The 20,180-nt window shown below is 42.5% G+C and overlaps 1 protein-coding gene across 1 annotated transcript in view; it reads left to right on the top strand.

The window, feature by feature from the left end:
* Positions 1 to 1,293: 1,293 nt before the first annotated feature.
* Positions 1,294 to 20,180, top strand: part of STK3 (serine/threonine kinase 3) — a 278,273-nt gene continuing 259,386 nt past the window's right edge. Inside the window, exon 1 of the mRNA XM_024215812.3 lies at positions 1,294 to 1,443. Coding sequence (XP_024071580.1) covers positions 1,421 to 1,443 — 23 coding nt within the window. The 5' untranslated portion in view covers positions 1,294 to 1,420. The remainder of the gene's footprint in view (positions 1,444 to 20,180) is intronic.

Below are 20,180 nucleotides of genomic sequence, written 5' to 3'. Positions count from 1 at the left end.
GTGTTTTAACTTTATTTATTTATGAATCTGATTACTTTAGTTTGCTGTAAATGTAATAGAAATAATATACAAACCAAATATTTGTAATATTTGTACTACAGAGTGGAGTGCGGTGGCACCTTAAAGACCAACAGATTTATTTGGGCAAAGTGGGGTTTTACCCACAAAAGCTTATGCCCAAATAAATCTGTTAGTCTTTAAGGTGCCACCGGACTCCTAGTTGTTTTTGTGGATACAGACTAACACAGCTAACCCTCATGTACTGTAAAGTGTTTTTCAAATGGCTGATCAATCACTATGACAAGGTGACATGCAAAATAAACATTGTTGTATTGTTTTCTTTTTTCTTATGAACTGGAATCTCCTGTGGAATCTCCAACCATCCAGGTTTCAGCAAATAATTGTTTATATTAACACCCACTGGTTTGTATTGCCTATAGAACTCTCACGTGGACTAGACTTTAGTATGAATTAGGAGATTTAAGCGTTTCATATGCACTATTAAGCAGCGTACATTTTAAATCAAACTGTTTAGGTGTTGCGTGGATTAAAAACTTGGACTATTGTAGCCAAGGACCGAAGATGAGCGTCCCTGTTTTTGGCAATGACCTAACACACCACCTGGAACGTCTCCCTCTTCAGCCTTGACTCTCCCTCGTTGGGGCTGTAAAGCTCGCTCTGAAGGACAGCGAGCCCGGGGCATCTCTGGGACAACGCAGCTTTATCTCGATCTACCACAATTAAGCTCTGCCAAGCCTCGCGGCCAACAAAACATGTACTTGTCCGGCAGTATCACTTCTCCAGCCAGGGAAGTGTAAGGGGGTGGCCGAGGGGCCCCGACACAGGGATGTCAGTGCCCGGCCCGCGGCAATCACGCGGGTGGGTCCCTCAGACCTCCGTCCTCACGAGCAGAACAGGCAGCAGTTGGCCGTTGCCGCTGGAGACTATATCTCCCAGCACGCGCCGCTCGACAGCTGGTAACCGGGAGGAGCGGTGCATGCTGGGAACTAACAGTTCTACGCCGGCCGCCCCGCCCCGCCTCCTCCCTACGCAGGTCCGCTCGCTCTTCCCAGGACACGAACAGCCCTCCCCAAGCCGCTTCAGTGCGGGCTGAGGGACTTTTTCTTCCGCTTTCTAAGGTGCTGAGTGACTTGATTAGCATCCAATCAGTGTTTGTCTTTGTGCCGCTAGTAGCCAATGAAAGGGGCAGGTCTGGGGCAGCTAGCAGGGTAGGAGTTGGTGGCGTTTGTGTGAGAGTCTGGCATCCGACCCCGGTGGGGAGGGGGGGAATCGCATTTAAAGGGCCAGTCCCAGAGTTGCCGGAAAGTTGTGTGGAGTTAGGGGGGGCCGGCGGGGTCCTGTCAGGCGACACTCGCGTCGCGGCTGACGGCTCAGCGTGCCGCCACCCAATAGCAGCAGGATGGAGCAGGCAGCACCGAGAAGGTACCGAGTCCCCTCCCTGCCTTGGCAATGGGAGCAGCTGGCGGCGTGGTCTGGTGGGTGGGGGCAGGAGCTGGGGCTAGGCCTCGCTAGGCACCACCGGGGCTACGGGCGGCCCCGCCCTCCTGGTATCCCCCTTCTCTCCCCACTTAGGGCGACGGGAAGAGACAGTACCCTCCTATGGGGGGAGAGGCATTGATCCCCTCCCCCCAGCCTTAGCACTAACCCCCCCCATGGGGAAGGGGAGAGATACTGATCTCCCGCCACCCCCCCGGCTTGGCACTAACCCCCCCATGGGGGAGGGGAGAGACCCTGATCCTCCTCCCCGCCTCCCCAGCCTTGGCACTACTCACCTCGCCCATGGGAGGGGGGGAGAGACCCTGGTCTTCCCTCTCCCCAAGCCTTGGCATTCACCCCATGTTAGGGTAGATATGAAGACTGACATGTGCTTGCACAATTTAGCACTAATTCCGTGGGGGGTGGGAATACAGAACTGGTAAAATGCACCCCCTCCCCCAAGCCTTAAAGTTATTCTTCCCCCAGCTCAGGAATTAACCTTTGCTTCTTACAAATTTAGTTTATTCCCTATGAGTGGAGGGGTGGGGGAGGAGAGCATAAAAACACCCAACACTAAAACTAATCCAAGAGGGAAATCCTAATATCTCCCTCTTCTGTCTCTAGAACTAGTTTTGGGGATGGTGAGGAGACTGTAACAAACCTCCTTTGAATGCAGTTCTAGTCTGAACCTGACTACAAATGACATTGGGGATTCCATATTTTTATCTTGATTACTTCTAAATCAAATCTGCTCTTTTCTAAGTGTTGGCCTTGTATATCTTAACTAATGGATTAAGCTAAATCAGAAAAGGCATATTATTCCGGAATAGCTAAATTTCCAAGTGTAGACAAACCCTTATTGGGCTCAACAGAGGGCTGACAGGATGAAACTAAATCTGAGAGATACAGGAGTTCAGACTACATGGTCTAATGCAGCAGTTCTCAAACTGTGGGTTAGGATTCCAAAATGGGTAGCAACCCCATTTTAATGGGTTGCCAGGGTTGGCGTTAGACTTCTGGGGCTTTCGGCTGAAACCAAAGTCTGAGCCCCACCGCCCAGGGCTGAAGCCCTCAAGCTTTGGTGTCCCTCAAGGCAGCGGTGCCTGAGCTTTGGCCCCCTGCCTGGGGCAGTGGGGCTTGGGCTTTGGTACCCCTTCCTGGGGTCATGTAGTAATTTTTGTTGTCAGAAGAGGGTCGTGGTGCAATGAAATTTGAGAAACTCTGGTCAATGGTTCCTTCTGGCTTTAAACTCTATATTTTTAAAACTAATTCTGAGGGAGAAATTGACATATGTGCCCAGCCTTAAAATAACTTTAAGAAAGATCCCTTCTCCTCCCCCTCCACCCCACTATGTGAGGAAATTAGGAAATGATATGTTTGAGGGTGAGGTTGCATAGCTGCATAAGAGAGCCCCTATACTCTTCCCCTTCTTAAATAGGTATGGCAGGGGCCTTGTTACTAACAGTAAAGTCTTCTAGTTGAAATTATCTTTCTAATTGAGTTTAGCCATTGGATTTTTGCAGGTCAAAGGGAAGGAAAGTCTCCCCCCCCCCCCCCCCCACCCCCCTTCTAAAATATACCTAAAATGAAGGAAGGGGAAAGAGAAGGGTATATAGACATCATTTCATAATACTACTACATATAGCATTTGTACCAGATTATTAGTGACCTGAAATATCAACTTTTTTGCTGTAATAACTGAAATCCATATGGCATACAAGTTGTCCAGTACTCTGCCTGTGTCTCCAATCCTGCCGTGTAATGTGACATGGGTGGATAACCACTAACTTTAGTCGGGCTCTGGGCATGTATCACAGTGCAGCATCTAGGGCAGTGGTTCTCAAACTTTTGTACTGGTGACCCCTTTCAGATAGCAAGCCTCTGAGTGCAACCCCCCTTATAAATTAAAAACACTTTTAAATATATTTAACACCATTGTAAATGCTGGATGCAAAGCAGGATTTGGGGTGGAAGCTGACCCCCCATGTAATAACCTCGTGACTCCCTGAGGGATCCCGACTCCTAGTTTGAGAACCCCTGATTTAGGGACTATATTGGTAAAGTATATTGCTCTTACATTTGAAAGATCCTGCTTTTTCAGTGTTCCCTTTAAAATCTCATTTTAAAAAAAAGTTGCCCAAGTCTAAGACACAGCAGAAGCCGGGAGAATATGTGAATGTTCTGTTGGCTACAAACAGCAGTCAGTAATACTAAATAAAAGCCGCTGGCAGTGAAATATAGCTTTAGGATACTTAATTATTTTTGGAGGACAGGGAATTGATAAATCATGATTATATTATCACCACTCCATTTTAATTGTGATTCTTCTGGAGAAAAGCTTTTCATAAATGATTTTTGTAAGCATCTGAAGCTAATTGCAGCTAATGTATTATCCAGAATTTTTATTAGACTGTAACAGTACAATAATAAAAGCTATGGACCTCATCCAAACTATTTGGCTGGAGCTTTTATCTGAAAAGCACTGTTAAAATAGCCTCATCTCAAAATTAGAGAGACTTATTCAAATAAATCAGGAACATCCAAAATTAGAAACTTAAAACAAAAAACCCTTACTGTTGCAGTATTGACAACCCCAAATGCTCAAACATCATGAGTTAAGTCCCCCCTCATATAGTGATAATTAAATACATTTTGAATTTTGAGCCTTTAGGCTTCATGTCTTTAGGCTTTTCTCCACAGCCACGAAGACTAGAAACTTGATTCCAGGAGTTGTTGCTTTACGTAAAACACCAAGGCTCTGTCTAATCACAAACGTTGTTATACTGCCTTACCTGTGTTGGTATAGTTAATGCAGTACAGCCCCACCCTAGTGTGGATGCAATGATAGTGGTATAAAATGCTTATACCACTATAGCTTATTGATGAGTAGAGGAAGGGGAATAATATCATACAAGTACACCTATTTCAGTTAGAGGTGGTTGTATTTTCTTTAACAGAAGTAGCTATAATTGTACAAAATCTCTCTGTTGACCAGGCCTAAATATCATAAGGATAGCAATACAGTTTTGAGAGTTATCAACACTGCGTATATTAAGTTATATGAACCATCATGCTTCAGGGCAAACACCCAGCCAAACTGATTGGGTGGGGAGTTAGAAAGAAACTTTCTTTGCTGATTGCCAGCTTTCTTGTATCTTTCCTCTCAAGCATCTGTTACCAGGTTACTGTTAGAGAGAGGGTTACAGAACTAGATGACTCTGTTTTGATCCAGCATGACAACTTTTGTGTTCTTATGTAAAATCATAAATATTTTAAAACAAAAGTTGTATATATTAATGACAACTTTATGAGGTGGTTTTTTTTTTTTTTTTTTTTGCATGTGCTTTTTGTTTTATCTGGCATATATTAAATCTAATACCAACTTCTTTAAGCCTTTTGGTTTGGGATTTTGCTCACTATTTACTCATTGTTTGGAACCCATTGCTACTTCATTGACTATCTGTTGCCTATACTAGAAATACAGCTACATTGGTTCATCAGGTCTGTCAAATACTGATACAATTGCACAATCTAAAATTAATCCATTGAGAATTTATATTCTACTTTTTTCCCAGGTGAAATGAATAGTATCTATTAAAAACAACAACAACAACAACCTTGTATTTCTATAGCCCTTCCAGAACCTCATAGCACTTTACAAGTACAAACAAACTAAGCCCAAAATTGGCAGTCTTGGACTGTACTTCCACTGACTTCAGTGGGAGTTTTGTTTACTCAGGTTGCAGGTTCAGACCCTAAACCAGGGCCGCCCAGAGGATTCAGGGGGCCTGGGGCAAAGCTGGGGAGCGGACATAAAAAAAGGCACCATCCGCTGCGGCGCTTGTACTCACCGGGCGGCGCTCTGAGTCTTCGGCGGCGGGTCCCTCACTGGCTCCGGGTCTTCCGCGGCACTGAAGGACCCCCCGCCGCTGAAGTGCCGCCCAAGTCCCGGAGCGAGGTGAAGGACCCCTCACCACCGAAGTGCCGCCGAAGACCCGGAGCGCTGCCGGATGAGTGTAAATTAAAAAGGAGCCTCTAGCCAGGAAAGGGATTCTCAGTCAGGGCTCGTGGGGCCCATGTGAGGTCTGGGGCAAATTGCCCCACTTGCCCCCCCTCTGGGCGGCCCTGCCCTAAACCTCATAGTTCACACTTCTGTGCAGTAGGTGTCTGTCCCTGATTTATAAATGGATAAACAAGCATAGTGACTAAGACCAAAACTTTCACTAACTTTATGTGCCTCAATCTTTGGTCTTCAATTTGGGATACCTAAGGCCTGATTTCAGTGGGGGTCACAGGATGCTCAGCATCTGTGGAAAAACAAGCTTTAGTTGTCTCAAGTTTGGCACCTAAACAGAGGCACCCAAAATTAGTGTACACTTCTGAAAGCTTTAGTGTAAGTGACTTTCCCAGTGTTACAGGGGGCAGGAGGAAGTGGTACTACCATCCCCAAGCATTCAAAATTCTTAAAGTTGGCTGAATTAAAAGATTTTTTTTAAAGTCGGCTTGTTACTTTTTTTTAAATCTTCTGGTTTCTGAACCTTTGGGATACACTTATGCCACATTTTTGAGGCTCTTTCTTTGCTACCAAGACAGCAAGAGACTTTGTTTGCTCTCACATGAAGGCTGAGGTTCTCCTGCATTTACATAACTTCAGGAGCTGGGGCTAAACAAAAGATACCAAATATTTCAAGACTTGTGACTTAAAATTGCGTGAATTAGCAAAACTTGGCAAGGAACAAGAGGTCTGACACCTATTTGCTCACTGTAGACATTAAACCACTTTTGTGGATGAAACTAGCATTCCCAGCCTTCTGATCTGCAAAGGCAATGCTGTTTGGCATCCAACTGATCCTCTGTCCAAACAAAACCACTCTTCTGAAATTTTCCTGTCTGCATCCTCATAAAATACTGCTTATACGGTGCTTCTAATCTAATGCATAGGTAGTGAAGCACCTTACATTTAAGATTGTAGACCAAGCCAATTTGGAGATTTAGGCCCTGAGACAGCATGGTACTCAAGCATGTACTTAACTTTAAGCATATGAGTAGCACCATTGACTTTAGGGGGACCACTCATGTGCTTCAGTACCTTACTGATTCAGAGTCATGATGAGTCAAAATGTCAGTAGCAAAACTTGTAGGGAGTTTTTCTGAAACTCCCCCTCTCTCCCCCCTTTAAATTTCCCAGGGAGGAAAAAAATTCACCTTTTGGCTGAGAATGTGGTCTAAGTTAGGGGTGCATAGGTTTGTTTCTTTAGTGGGAGAAGAGGTCTGAAAATTCAGGATTTTAATGGGAAATGAGTTTCGGCTTTAAATAGCCCAAGTCACTGTCTGCGCTGCCATGGTCCCACTACTAGCTTTAGTGTGCTAGCTTGAGCAGTGCTAGAGTGTGTGTGTCTATCCATGCTGGGAAACAATCTCTTAGCTGCTCTATAGAGACACCCTAAAAAAAGTAATCTGAAGTGTCAGACTCTTCTTGCTCTCCCCCCAGTCTAATCAACCTATTTCTCCTATTGGCTGGGAAGAACCAGAGTGACTATTTTTGCTTTTGTAATACTTTCAGAGATTCTTCGATGCCATGGTGATTTGCGAGGACGGTGGCATATGTCTAATAACATAAATAGACTCTAATCACTAGACTTGTGTAGGGATGAGCGTGTCTGCGCGAGCACATGCACGTATGCCTGCCTGTAGAGGCAGCTGCTGAAAGGGACATATTGCCAGGGGGATGTGTGGAAGACTTGGAATTAGTTCAAAGATAGCAGGGTCTTCGAGTGAATGTTCTGGAGCTCCATGGATGTCGAGGATGTTTGGAGGGTCCATCCCCTCTCCTCCCTTTGCTTTGTGGAGAAACAAACTATGGTCCTCGAGGGTCTGAAAGAATCCAAGGAAACTTTACACTAAAACTGACTTGTAACACTCTTATTTCTCAAACCTGAGTCCTTCAGAGAGCAGCATATGACGCAGTCCAATAGACATACTAGACCACTATAGCTTTTTACTGGGAACTTGGGTTAGGGTGTGATGGGTGAGAGCTTAAACAAGAAAAGGAGAAGTGGTCTTAACAGCAGGAAACTGAACATTCATAATGAAAAGGCAGGTATTAAGGAGCCCAAGGATATTTCTTTTAATTTTTTTGGTATATCTACTTTAATTTTTCTGTGAACTATTTTTATAACAGTTGTGAGTTGCATTTTTCTATCTGCACTTTCAACAATGTTTCCTACATCTGCGTGTGAAGCTTAACTTGATACTTTCCTTCCCCTTTACTTAAAAGGACACTATCACATTTGAAATCAAGTCATTAGTTTTAAAAAGTGACTGGAAATAGTTCCAGCCACTACATTTGCCTCTGAATCTTCCTGAGAATCTTTGTTTTGTGGTTCTACAGTAAGTGGGGGGTTTTTTTTAAACCCTCTTTAATCTTTCAGTTATGTTAATTTTAACAGTAGTAGAAGGAAAAAGTGCCCTGGCATCCACTTTAAATTATTCCTCCCCATTTCAAATGAATGCTATCAGCAGCCATAAAATTCTGACTCAGCCTTTTTTTTTTTTTTTTTAAACTGAGATGACTTAAACTTGTCTGTAAATAAACTTAAGTTTTAAAAAAATAATAATCCAGGAATGATTCCTTCCCAACACGTGAACTGTGTAATTCCCATTCAGACTCCTGTCTTCCCTCTTACATTTTTAAAATAAGCAGTTTTTATGGGTCTATGAACATTCGCAGAATAGTTATGGAGTTTTGAGAGCACAAGTTGCTTTTCTTAACTTTTTTTTTTTTTTTTTTTTGAGGCTCACCTGTCATTTATTAAAATGAACTTAGCCTATCAACTCTGCTACAAATCATTGTAACATATGAAGATGCGTATAGAGCAACAGAATTTGTGGGCTTTACTATTATCTTACTCAAAGTCACATTTGGTAGTGGGATATCAGTATATGCAAATATAAAGGGACTAATTCTGTTCTCACATTCTGTACAACCCCACTGACTTCACTGGGATAGCACGGTGTACAAATGAGGGCAGAATTCTACTCAAAAATTTTACTGTTAACATGTATGGGCATATAAGTGATCAGATAGATGATAATAGCTTACGGGGGAGGGCTAGCTCAGTGGTTTGAGCATTGGCCTGTTAAACCCAGGGTTGTGAGTTCAATCCTTGAGTGGGCCACTTAGGGATCTGGGGCAAAATCAGTACTTGGTCCTGCTAGTGAAGGCAGGGGGTTGGACTTGATGACCTTTCAAGGTCTCTTCCAGTTCTAGGAGATAGGATATCTCCATTAATTTATTTTATTTAGCCAACTTCTTTCTGAAAACGTTGGGTATTTGTGTGAAATACAAAGTTCTTTGTAGTTCACATGGCTTAAACGCTCCATGCACTATTTGCCCACTTCTAGTAAATTAGACCAGTCAATTTGTTCTTATATTTTAATATTACAGTATAAATGGGTCTCAGTCATTGTTTTTAGATGTTTCATCTGTCTTCTGGTTCTGCTACAAAGCAAAGTGTGTGTGTGTGTGTGTGTGTGTGTGTGTGTGTGTGTGATATGTGGGCCACATCCAATACTACCTGCATGGCCCTGAGGATGTCACGTGGGTTGCAAGTGTGTGCTGACTGGGTCACAAGCGGCCCATGGGCCACAGGTTGAGAACCACTGGTCTATAGGTATGTCCATGTCTCATACAGTCACTTTTCTATAATTCATAACAAGATCAATTCATGGAATTCTGGTGTAGCTGCCTTTTGATTTACTTGTTTCTGCTACTTTTTCTCTGGTACCATTAGCAGACATCTGCTATTAATTTTGTAAAATCTCTTTACCTCATGATCACTGAATGACAATAAGGTGATGTTTCTTTAATCAGTCTAGCCTTTTCTGGCCATTAACTACCTTGTCAAACTGTGTGTGTGTATGTGTGCATATATATATATGTTGTTTAACTGTGGTAAATCTTCTATATAACTGTGTGCTAACATATTCAATGCTGCAGTGATGTTTGGGTAGTACTAAATGTGGATGTTCTTCCATTAGCTAGGCTTTATTAAAAACAGATTTGTCAGTAGATGAACTCATTCCCAGGTTTGATGGGAGGTATCTAGTGTGTCTTTTTCAGAAATTAATACCTAGATGGGGACTGAGGAGGCTGATCCTATGGAGGGAACGTTGGCATGTATTTATTTTAACTGACTTGTTGTACTATATTGCCATGCTAGCTTCTGTTCTGAGCCTCCCTTCCTACTCCATGCTGTCCGTTTATGCCTCCCCCCTCCCCAACACATTGCAAACCCAGCTATCTATGTTTCTAATGATCGAATCACCCATTACTAATATCGGTCTCTTCCTAATAACTGGAGTTCCCTCCCACGGAGAGGTATCCTCAGTGCAAGAGGATACTACAACATCGTCTGGAAGGAGGGTCCCAACTTTGGGATCGTTTCCCTCTGCTCCACCAGTTGGATGTTCTCCTTCCAAAAAAGAATTTGAAGAGCAACTAGGAAAAGACACACAAAGGAACAGCAATTTTTTTTTTTTTTTTAAGTACATCAGTAGTAGGAAGCCTGCCAGACCTCTCTGGAGCATGGTGCTAAAGGAACACTCAAAGAAGACAAAGATTTTGTGGAGAAACTAAGAGCATGTCTTCACTGGCAACGTTAAAGCAATACTGTGGCTTCTGTAGTCATGGCATAGCGCTGGGAGAGAGCTCTCCCAGTGCTCTTAAAAAAAACCCACCTCCATGAGGGGAATAGCTCCCAGCAAGAAAGTTGCAGCGCTATAAAGTGCCAATGTAGACAAGCCCTAAATGTGTTCTTTGTATCTGTCTTGATTGAAGATGATGTGAGGGGGATTTCCAGACCTGAACCACTTTTTTTTTTTTTTTTAAGGTGACAAATCTGAGGAACTGTCTCAGATTGAGGTGTCAATAGAGGTTTTTGGAACAGATTGATAAATTAAACAGTAGTAAGTCACTAGGACCAGATGGGATTCACCCAAGAGTTCTGGAAGGAACTCAGATATGAAACTTCATATCTAACAACTGGGGTATGTAACCGATCACTTTAAATCAGCCTCTAAACCAAAGAAGCAATTGAAACACATTATTTATTTTAAAGCTCCAGAGGCAATCCTGGCTATTACAGGCCAGTAAGCTGAACTTCAGTACCAGTTGGTTGAAACTATAGTAAAGAACAGAGTTATCAAACATACAGGTGAATGTGATTTGTTAGGATAGAGTCAACATGGCTTTTCTAAAAGGAAATCATACCTATTATGATTACCCATATACTATTAGAATCCTTTGGGAGTGGTGGAGTCAACAAACATGTGGACAAGGGAGATTCAGTTGACATAGTGTACTTGGACTTTCAGAAAGTCTTTGAGGGAACCTTGTCAAAGGCTATTACCCCATAACTGTTAATTTGGTTAAGAGGGAATGTTCAGTCATGGATCAGTAACTGTTTTAAAATGACTGGGACTGCTCATCTTGGAAAAGAGACTACTAAGGGAGGATATGATAGAAGTCTATAAAATCATGACTGGTGTGAAGGGGTGAATAACACTTCCTTATTCACTTTCTCCACATTACACAAGAATAAGAGATCACTGGCTGAAATTAATAGGCAGCAGCTTTAAAACAAAAGGAAATACTATTCGCATAACACAGTCAACCCTCTGGATTCCTTGCCCAGAGTTGTTGTGAAGGCCAAAAGTATAACTGGGTGGAAAAAAAGAATTAGATAAGTTCATGGAGGTTAGGTCCATCAATGGCTATTAGCCAAGATGGTCAGGGACACAACCCCATGATCTGGGTGTCCTATAGCCTCTGATTGCTGGAAGCTGGACCTGAGTGACAGGGGATGGATCACTCAATAATTGCCCTGTTCTGTTTGTTCCCTTTGAAGCAGCTGGCATGAGTCACTGTCAGAAGCCCGGATACTGGACTATGGTCTGACGCAGCATGGCCATTCTTATGTAAAGAGTACAGCTCTCCTGTAACATGCATTCTTAGACTGGCAACAATGAATGCTTCAGGCAATCATTGCAGAACCCAATAAATCATTCTCTTCTTTTTCAACGTGTCTGCAGGGGAGATAAAGCAAACTCTAAGGCTGGAAATTTTTTCTTAATTTTTCTTGGAAGACTATGAGTAAGGCTGTGAATCTTTCACGGAAGTCACAGAGTTCGTGACTTTCTAGGACCTCCGTGACTTCCACAGCTGCACCGTCTGCTGCTTCGGCGGCCCCAGGCAACAGTCTGGGAGCAACAGCAGCACCACAGGCTGCCACTTGAGCACCTACCCCCCCAAGCAGGTAAGATTTAGTTAGGGATATTTTTAGTAAAAGTCACAGGCAGGTCACTGGCCATGACTTTTTGGTTATTGCCTGTGACCTGTCCATGACTTTTTTACTAAAAATACCTGTGACTAAATTGTAGTCTTAATTATGAGGACTAGCTGCACAGGTTTCCCCACTGGTATAGCTCAGTACTTCCTTGCACTCCTGCAACACTGCTTGGTGGACCGTCTTGGTGAATAACATCACAATGAATTTTGCTGGTCTGCCCTTTGCTTTTTTGAATAAGGCCATTCGCTAGATGTTAAGTCATCCAGAGTCAGGACAGCCTAAAGGGGACGTAGAGGAGATTACTATCATGCTTGTGCCTAAGTTCACCCTGTTAACCCTTCCTATTAGGGCTGTCGACAGTTAACTCATGCAATTAACTCAAAAAATTAAATTACTGTATATACTTGTTCATAAGCCGAATATTTTGGGTAAAAAAGTGACGCATCAAAGAGCGGGGGGCGGCTTATTAAACGGGTTTACACCAAAATTTGATCATTTTAAACTCTATGGAATCAATGAATTGAATATCTAATACATTGTCATTTTGTTTACCTGGAGTGTCTGCAGGCATGGAGCCCCTCCTGACCCGCCAGCAGCTTACCCTGATGGGCCAGGAGCCAAAGTTTTCCAACCCCTGAAATATAGGGTCTGCTTATGAAAGGGTCATACAATTTTTGCTATTTTTACCTATCCATTTTGGGGGGTCGGCTTATAAACAAATGGGCTAATGAACGAGTATATACGGTAATTGTGATTAATCGCAGTTTTAATTGCACTGTTAAACAATAGCATACTAATTGAAATGTATGAAATCTTGGATGTTTTTCCACATTTTTCATATATATAGTATTCTGTGTTGTAATTGAAGTCAGGTACATTATTTTTGATTATAAATGTACTGTAAAAATGATAAAAGAACAAGTATTTTTCAATTCACCTAATACAAGTACTGTAGTGCAATCTCTATCATGAAAGTTGAACTTACAAATGTAGAATTATGTACAAAAAAATTGCATTCAAAAATAAAACAATTTCTTTTTGTTTACAGTGCAAGTACGTGTAATCAAAAATAAATATAAAGTGAGCACTGTACACTGTGTATTCTGTGTTGTAACTGAAATAAATATTTGAAAATGTAGAAAACATCCAAAAATATTTAAATAAATTGTATTCTATTGTTTAACAGTGCGATTAATCGCAATTTTTTTAAAATCACTTGACAGCCATACTTCCTATATCAGATATGCATCTCCAAGGCTCAACAAAACTTGAAAGCCAGATCAGGAAAATAATTCCCAATCCCATTTTACCCTCCCTTCTCCCTAGCTTCCAAGGCACAATGGCATAGCCACAGCATATACTGCACAGGCCAAAAATCCCAATGCACATGCCACTTACCATCTCTGAGGCTGCCCCAAGACTGCAAAGAATCTTGGGGAAGCTTTTTTTAAAAAAAAAAAAAAAATCTAGCCACCCTTCCTAGAATATGAACAACAACTTCTTGTCACTTTTTAATAAATTAGTTACAGCACTTGCACTGGCCAGACCCTCTAGGTCAGAGACCTTATCAGTGGTTGAGTGGCTGGCAAACCTGAGGGGGAGAAAACAAGAGAAGTCCTGATGAAATGTCCACAGTCATCTTTAGTCTTTCTCACCCCCCTCCCTCGCCCCAACTTGAAAAATCTGGAGCGGTAGAGGCAGTATCTGAGGACTGAGAAGGAATCTGATAGTCTTTCTAAGGAGACTGTTGCAGTTTCCAGGGACAGCATTGCCATGGTCCAGGGACAGTACAGCAAAAGAAAAGGGAATGCAGAGGCAACTCTTGGAGGCAATACAAAGCCAAAATGCCCCTTTGCAGCAAATGTTACTGTTAAGGCAGCAGGCAATGCACTACTGCAAAACAGCACCCACCCATGTTATGCAGCCTCTGGACAATGTGGACTACTGGGAGCAACAACTTCTGCTCCCCACTGTGCCCTCAGAACACTGCTCCCAGAGGCCATTCCTCTCTAGCCCTCAGCTTAGGGCACCAAGAACAGTGCACCTGGATCCCCAGCTCTCTTGAGCCCTCTATTGCCCTTGATAACTTTGAGCTACAGTAGTCAGTGGCAGAAGTCTGACAAACCAGAAATGGCAGCGCTAAGACCTGCTTGTCTGTGATGAGGAGCTCCCCCACAACTCGTTGTGTTGGGCTCTGCCCTGCACTGTTGGCTTTTGCTGTTTCATTTTACAGCTAGTTTAATGAAAGTGTTCTTTGTAGTTGTTTCTTTCATAATTAAAAGCTGTTTTTTCATTTTTGTTTGTGCATTTTGTTTAATAATAAACTCAATTTCATTCATAGAGAGTTGACAGTTCATTTTACACAGAAAATCATTGGTTGCACTAATTCTTAAGGGCTTACAAACAAATGCTGACAAAAACAAGATACAGTAGGGATTGCCACAATGTTGCACTTCTGCCCATAAACAACACAGAACTGCAGAACAATCCCATGGGGTGGGGGCGGGGATGGAATTTAACAGCTGGAAATGCAGCTGCACAGTTTCAGGCCTGAGCCTCAAAATAAGAGCAATAGGTACCCCTGACAATATTGCCCTGGCTGTGTGCATTTTGTATTGGGTGCCATGCTGGCTGTTCAAACCGCTGAGCAAGTCTCTGCACCTCTGCCTCGCCTGCACCTGTAAGGCTTTCTCCCTCACTCTTAAATATTGTACAAAATACCATGGGCTGCTACAGTCTTTGGGACTTTTGTTTTCTGCTGCTTTCAAGCTATTCCACAAATAGCGCCATCTCCCTTTCAGAAAGCTAAATGCACGCTCTGTCATTCTGCAACTACTGCAGTGCTAGTTAAACTGTTCCTCCCTTCTTTCCCAATGGCCCTGTTTAATGAAGACATTCACAGGTCATCAGAGGGTAAGCGGAATCTCCCAGGATAATTGTAGCAATGTCCATACTACTATTGTCCATAGTGTTCCTGGGGGCAAACAGTCCTTCCTCCATTAATTTAAAAAGAGCTGAGTTCCAAAACATCCTAGCACTGTGGACCCTTTCAGACCACCTAGCATTTAAGTGTAAATCTGCTCTGGTGGTAGGCAATCCTCTGGAACACTATGGGGAAATACCCTTTCCTGTTTATGAATTCTGATCTCTGATTTGGGGATACAGGGCTTAGCCAAATAACAGGCACATGGGTCCCATCAATTGCTCCAATATAGTTTGGGAATTCCATGTGTGCAAAGCCATCTATAATCTCCTAAGCATTGCCAAGCTTTATAACCCAGTGCAACAGTACCTTTGCCATGGCCTTATACACCTGCATGAGAATGGCCCCAATGCTTGCTTTCTCCTTGCTGAATTGGTTTGCAGCAGACCGGTAGTATTTGGGGTGACTTCCAGATGGTTATGGGGCACCACATGTTGGTACGCTGCTGCTCTAGATCCGGGTTCAGCACATATCTCCAGAAAGGTTTCTTTCTCCATCCTGACATTCATTGGCCGCTGCTGATCATCCCTGGTCTGCAGAGCAATCCTCTCCCACCAATCCACATTGCCTTCCTGAGTCCAGAAACAATAGCTTTGAAGCTGCACCAGGAACCAGTACTCTTACTATCTGTGGCTTGATGTCTTCCTTGTCCAAGACAGTGTTCATCAGAGCTCAAGCTTTTCCTTTTGTATTGCACTGAATGGCCAGTTTCAGCTTTTACCATAGAAAAAATTGTGGAACTCTGTGCAGAAGTATGCAAGGCCTAGTATCTCTTTCAATTTGTGCAAACACTTTATCACAGCTTTTGCTGCATATGTTACAGGCAACCATTTAGTCCAATGTTTCTGTAGTAATACAGCTTCCAGCCTTCATGTTGAAACATCTCTGAGGACCATGATCCTTTTCAGAGGGCTAAAGAATTGCAGAACTGATACTAATGATAATTAAATCTTTGGACACTTTTTCGTTCTCTGGCATTCATGCCTATTCAGCATCTTTGTGAAGGAGTTTTCTTAAGTGAGTTATTTGGGGATGAACTTACTGACCTAGTTCAATATGTGAATTCCTTGTTTGTTATTTGGATGTCCTGATGTTCCAAGTTCCTTGACACTTGGAATTATGAGACACTATTCCCTTAGGATCAAGTTCTGCCCTAAGGGGGGAGGGATAGCTCAGTGGTTTGAGCATTGGCCTGCTAAACCCAGGGTTGAGAGTTCAATCCTTGAGGGGGCCATTTAGGGATCTGGGGCAAAAATCTGTCTGGGGATTGGTCCTGCTTTGAGCAGGGGGTTGAACTAGATGACCTCCTGAGGTCCCTTCCAACCCTGAGATTCTATGATTCTAAGTAATGTAGGTAATTTCAGTTGTTTGAAACTGACATTTTACTCTATTCAATTGAAGGTTGTTTCTTATTACAATGTCCAGAACTTTTTACAATGACTCCTGATGTCCAATAGTGGTGCTGCTCCAAACTGCCATCAGTGTACACTTTTGTGGTCTCCTGAAAGACCTGACACTTATGGTGAAATACTTTTGTTACTGAACACATGTCTGAGTGCTATATCAAGAAGCAGTATCTGTCAAATGGTATACTGAAAATGCAAATCTTGGTGCTCCCTTTTCCTAGAGGAGTCTGACAAAACACTGCAAAAGCATCTGATTTAAAGAATTGGCTGCTGCCATTTCACCAACCATTTCATTTCTAGGCAAGAGTGAATGTTCCTTGATTGTTCAGAGCCCCTCTTTTCTGTTTTCAAATACTAATGAGTTGACCCAGTCTATTAACTCGTCTTCTGTTTTGTGGATGCCATCTGTTCTTATTTTTGGCAGCTCTTTCTCTAGTTTATGGGAGAATAATATGTATAACTATCTCTCTTTTTAAGGCTTGTGAGACACTACAGATGGCAAGTATAACAGGCTGAGAATCCTCCATTCTGTGGACACATGATTATAGGATGCATTTAGCCTATTCATATCTGGTTCAAGCTTGTTTTCATATTTATTCCGATTCCGACATGTACCGTCTTGATGAGGCCAAGCACCTCACCATAGACTGATTGCTTTTGTTGATATTCTAACACACACATTCTTGTTTTGTTTTAGTATATCTGTGACAATTCACACTTGCTAGGGACAGAATATGCTCCTTATTACAGGATTTCAGTTTCGCCTTTGACTTCTTAATCTTTAAGAAACTGAAAGAGTGGTTCAGAGAAAGTAGAGATTCACATGTGTTGCTGTGTCTGGTTTGTTAGCCATTTGTACAAATTTGCATTAGTTGTTCTTTGAGTTTGTAAGCATTTTCTTCCTTTGTGTTCATGAACAGCTCCTCTCCTTCACTGGGGGGACCTTTTACTCTGCCTTCAACTCAGACACTTTCCTGAGTCTTGTCTGCACCCACCTTTGCAAACTGCTTAGGCTTTATTACAGTTTATAAACCATCCCTCCACAATGCTGGACTCTTCTTATACTTGTACCAGTTGCTACATCACTGACATATTTTTGATGTGTGGCTTTTCCCCTTTGTCCTTTTGCTCTTTGAACTTTTCTTACTTAGACTCATAAACTTTAAGGCCAGAAGGGACCATCATGATCATCTAATGTAACTTCCTGCACATCTCAGGCCACAGAACCTCACCCACCAGTTCCTTTAATAGGCCCATAATTTCTGGCTGAAGTCCTCAAAACTTGATTTAAAGACTGCAAGTTACATAGAATCCATCATTTACTTTAGTTCAATCCAGGAAGTGACCCCTGCCCTACACGGCAGAAGAATGTGAACCCCCCCCCCCCCCGGTCTCTGCCAGTCTGATCTGAGGGAAAATTCCTTCCTGACCCCAAATATGGTGATCAGTTAGACACAATAGCCAGACACTTAGTAGTAATTCAGAGCCCTCCTCATTTTTGGCCATTAGAGATATTTGCTAATAGCAGTTGTGGATGGGCCATATGCTGTTGTAGGCAGCCTCATCATACTGTCCCCTCCATAAACTTAACAAGCTCAGTCTCCAAACAAGTTTGGTTTTTTGCCCCCACTATTCTGCTTGGAAGGCTGTTTAACTCTGGGTTTTAGTCCTGTTGCCTGTCCCTCTAGAGTCTTTTTATTCTACATTTCTGCTTTTATTCTGCCACTTGGCATATATGAAAATTGCCTTTTCAAGTGTTGGATCTACGCCTCTGAGTAGCCTTTAATGTGTCTTTTTTTGAATTATTACATTCCAAGATTGCTTGACTTTTAATAAAAGGGTTGCTTAATGTTCTATATTCATAACACTGGCTTTTTAATGTTACAGACTTAAACTCCCGTCTCTTCTCCTCTTCTCTCCCCCCCCCTTTTTTTTTTTTTTTTTTTTTCTTTTAAATTTTCGTGTTTTTTTTTTTTTTATTTTTTCTTTTTTATTTTCCTTTCTTTTTTTTTTTTCTCCCCCCCCCCCTTTTTTTTTTTGGTTTTTATCCAGGAAAATGTCAGAGGTGACATATTTTCCATAAGGTCCCAATGATCCTCCATACTTCATTTTTTCCCCTCCACATCCTCCACATGGAATACATTGTATATATCCAGTACTAGAACACCAACCACTATCAAATAGAGCCATTCTTTTGCTCCTCTTTTATTATACTAGTCCCTATGGCTTCCATACACACTTCAAATTTCTATATACATTTTTTGTATCAGAATTTCCCATAACTAATAGGGCTGGTGAGGGAATTGCGTGTTGCAGCTGCATGCTGCTACCTCTCAGCAGCCATTTCTTAAGTTTCTCCTTGTAGTCAGTGTCACTTTCATCAAACTTTTGTGGTCTGGTTGCTTTCTTCCTGGATCAGCTAGGAGTCTGTACCTTCCACTTCTAGCATGCGGTATTATTTAAGTGATGACTGAGGCAGGTTTTAGGATACTTTTTGTTGTTACTTAATAACTTAACTTAAAACAATACAATGTTGCTGCTGCTGTAATCAAGCCTGGCTGAATTCTGTCTTAGCCTCTGCAACTGTTTCCTAGTGACAGGACCATAAAGCAGCAGGATAAACGTAAGTGGGTTGTCAACGATATGGTTGAGGATATGATGCAAAGGCATGAGGAATACGTGGCGTATCAGAAGGTAAAGCAGGAGTGGAGCATGCTGCAGGCATAGAGGTATGGAAAGATTTCTGGAGGAAGAATGGAGGCATAGGGAACCCAGCCATGCTAGCACTAATGGCCACAGACTCCTCACATTACCATATCTTGCAGCCAGTGCAGGATTTAGAAAACTGGGGCTGGCTTGGCAATGGACTATTTCACGAACTGGAAGCACAGGTGTTCTCTGTGTAGTCATATGCAAAGCAAGCAACATGGTTTTTGGAGTGGGGAGAGCGAACAGGAGGAGGAACTTGGCCAGAGAATAACACATCCTTTAATACTGGCTTTTGAACCTTTAGTATTCAGTGATGGTTAATGTTTTGTATACAAATGCCATGCACTTACATTGCACAACATGTGGAATATTTATTGCATGTCATAAAATAACATGTAATAGTTATTTTATAGAGGGGTAGCTGGCTTTTTCCTTGAGTTGGTTTGTTTGTTTTAAGTTGGTTATTTTTGGAAAATGTGGCTTTGTGGGTGCTTTCAAAGGAAGGAAGATCCAGGAAGTTTTGTACTAAGCTTTTAATAAAGTTGCAAAATGTCACAATCACATAGGCACTTAACTTCACACCAAGCCTATATAACCTAAAATCACACTAAAGGTTAAATCACCTCTACACTATATCAAGTAGACAGTTTACATCTCTATAATAAAAGCAGATAATGAAGTGATGAAAACAGGCAGCTTCCTTCCCCCACTGCAACCAATTCCAGGGTTCATTGGTGACTCTACCTTATGGTTGCCTGTCCTAGGCCTGCAAAACCAGAAGTGTCGAGAGCCCATGCAAAAACACTTGCCTTTAACCTTGCAGATGTTGTGCTGGGCGCACCAGACCACAGACATATGGACAGCATTGGCTGCATTGGCAGACAAATGGTTTTGTAGGCAGCACCCTCTTGCCATCAGCCTGTCAAATGCATACTCTACCCCATCCTGCAGCTGCTAAGCTTGTAATTGAATCTTCTTTTGCCAGGGCCCCTAATGTCAGGGTATGATTTCATGAACCATGGCTAGAGTGGATATGCATGGTCCTCCAAAACGACAGTGGGTACAAAGATCCCATTGATTATAGTGTAATTAAGAGGTTTCAGAGCGGTAGCCATGTTAGTCTGTATCAGCAAAAACAATGAGGAGTCCTTGTGGCACTTTAGCAGGGCCGGCTCTGGCTTTTTTGCCGCCCCGGGGGGGGGCGGCCGGAGCCCCGGGGGGAGGGCGCCAGGGGGG

The sequence above is a fragment of the Terrapene carolina genome, unplaced genomic scaffold, assembly GCF_002925995.2.
Source record: "Terrapene carolina triunguis isolate 2854851 unplaced genomic scaffold, T_m_triunguis-2.0 Scaffold58, whole genome shotgun sequence".
NCBI lineage: Eukaryota > Metazoa > Chordata > Testudines > Emydidae > Terrapene > Terrapene triunguis.
The sequence above is the reverse complement of the archived record's forward strand: the minus strand, read 5'-3'. Positions and strand labels throughout refer to the sequence as shown.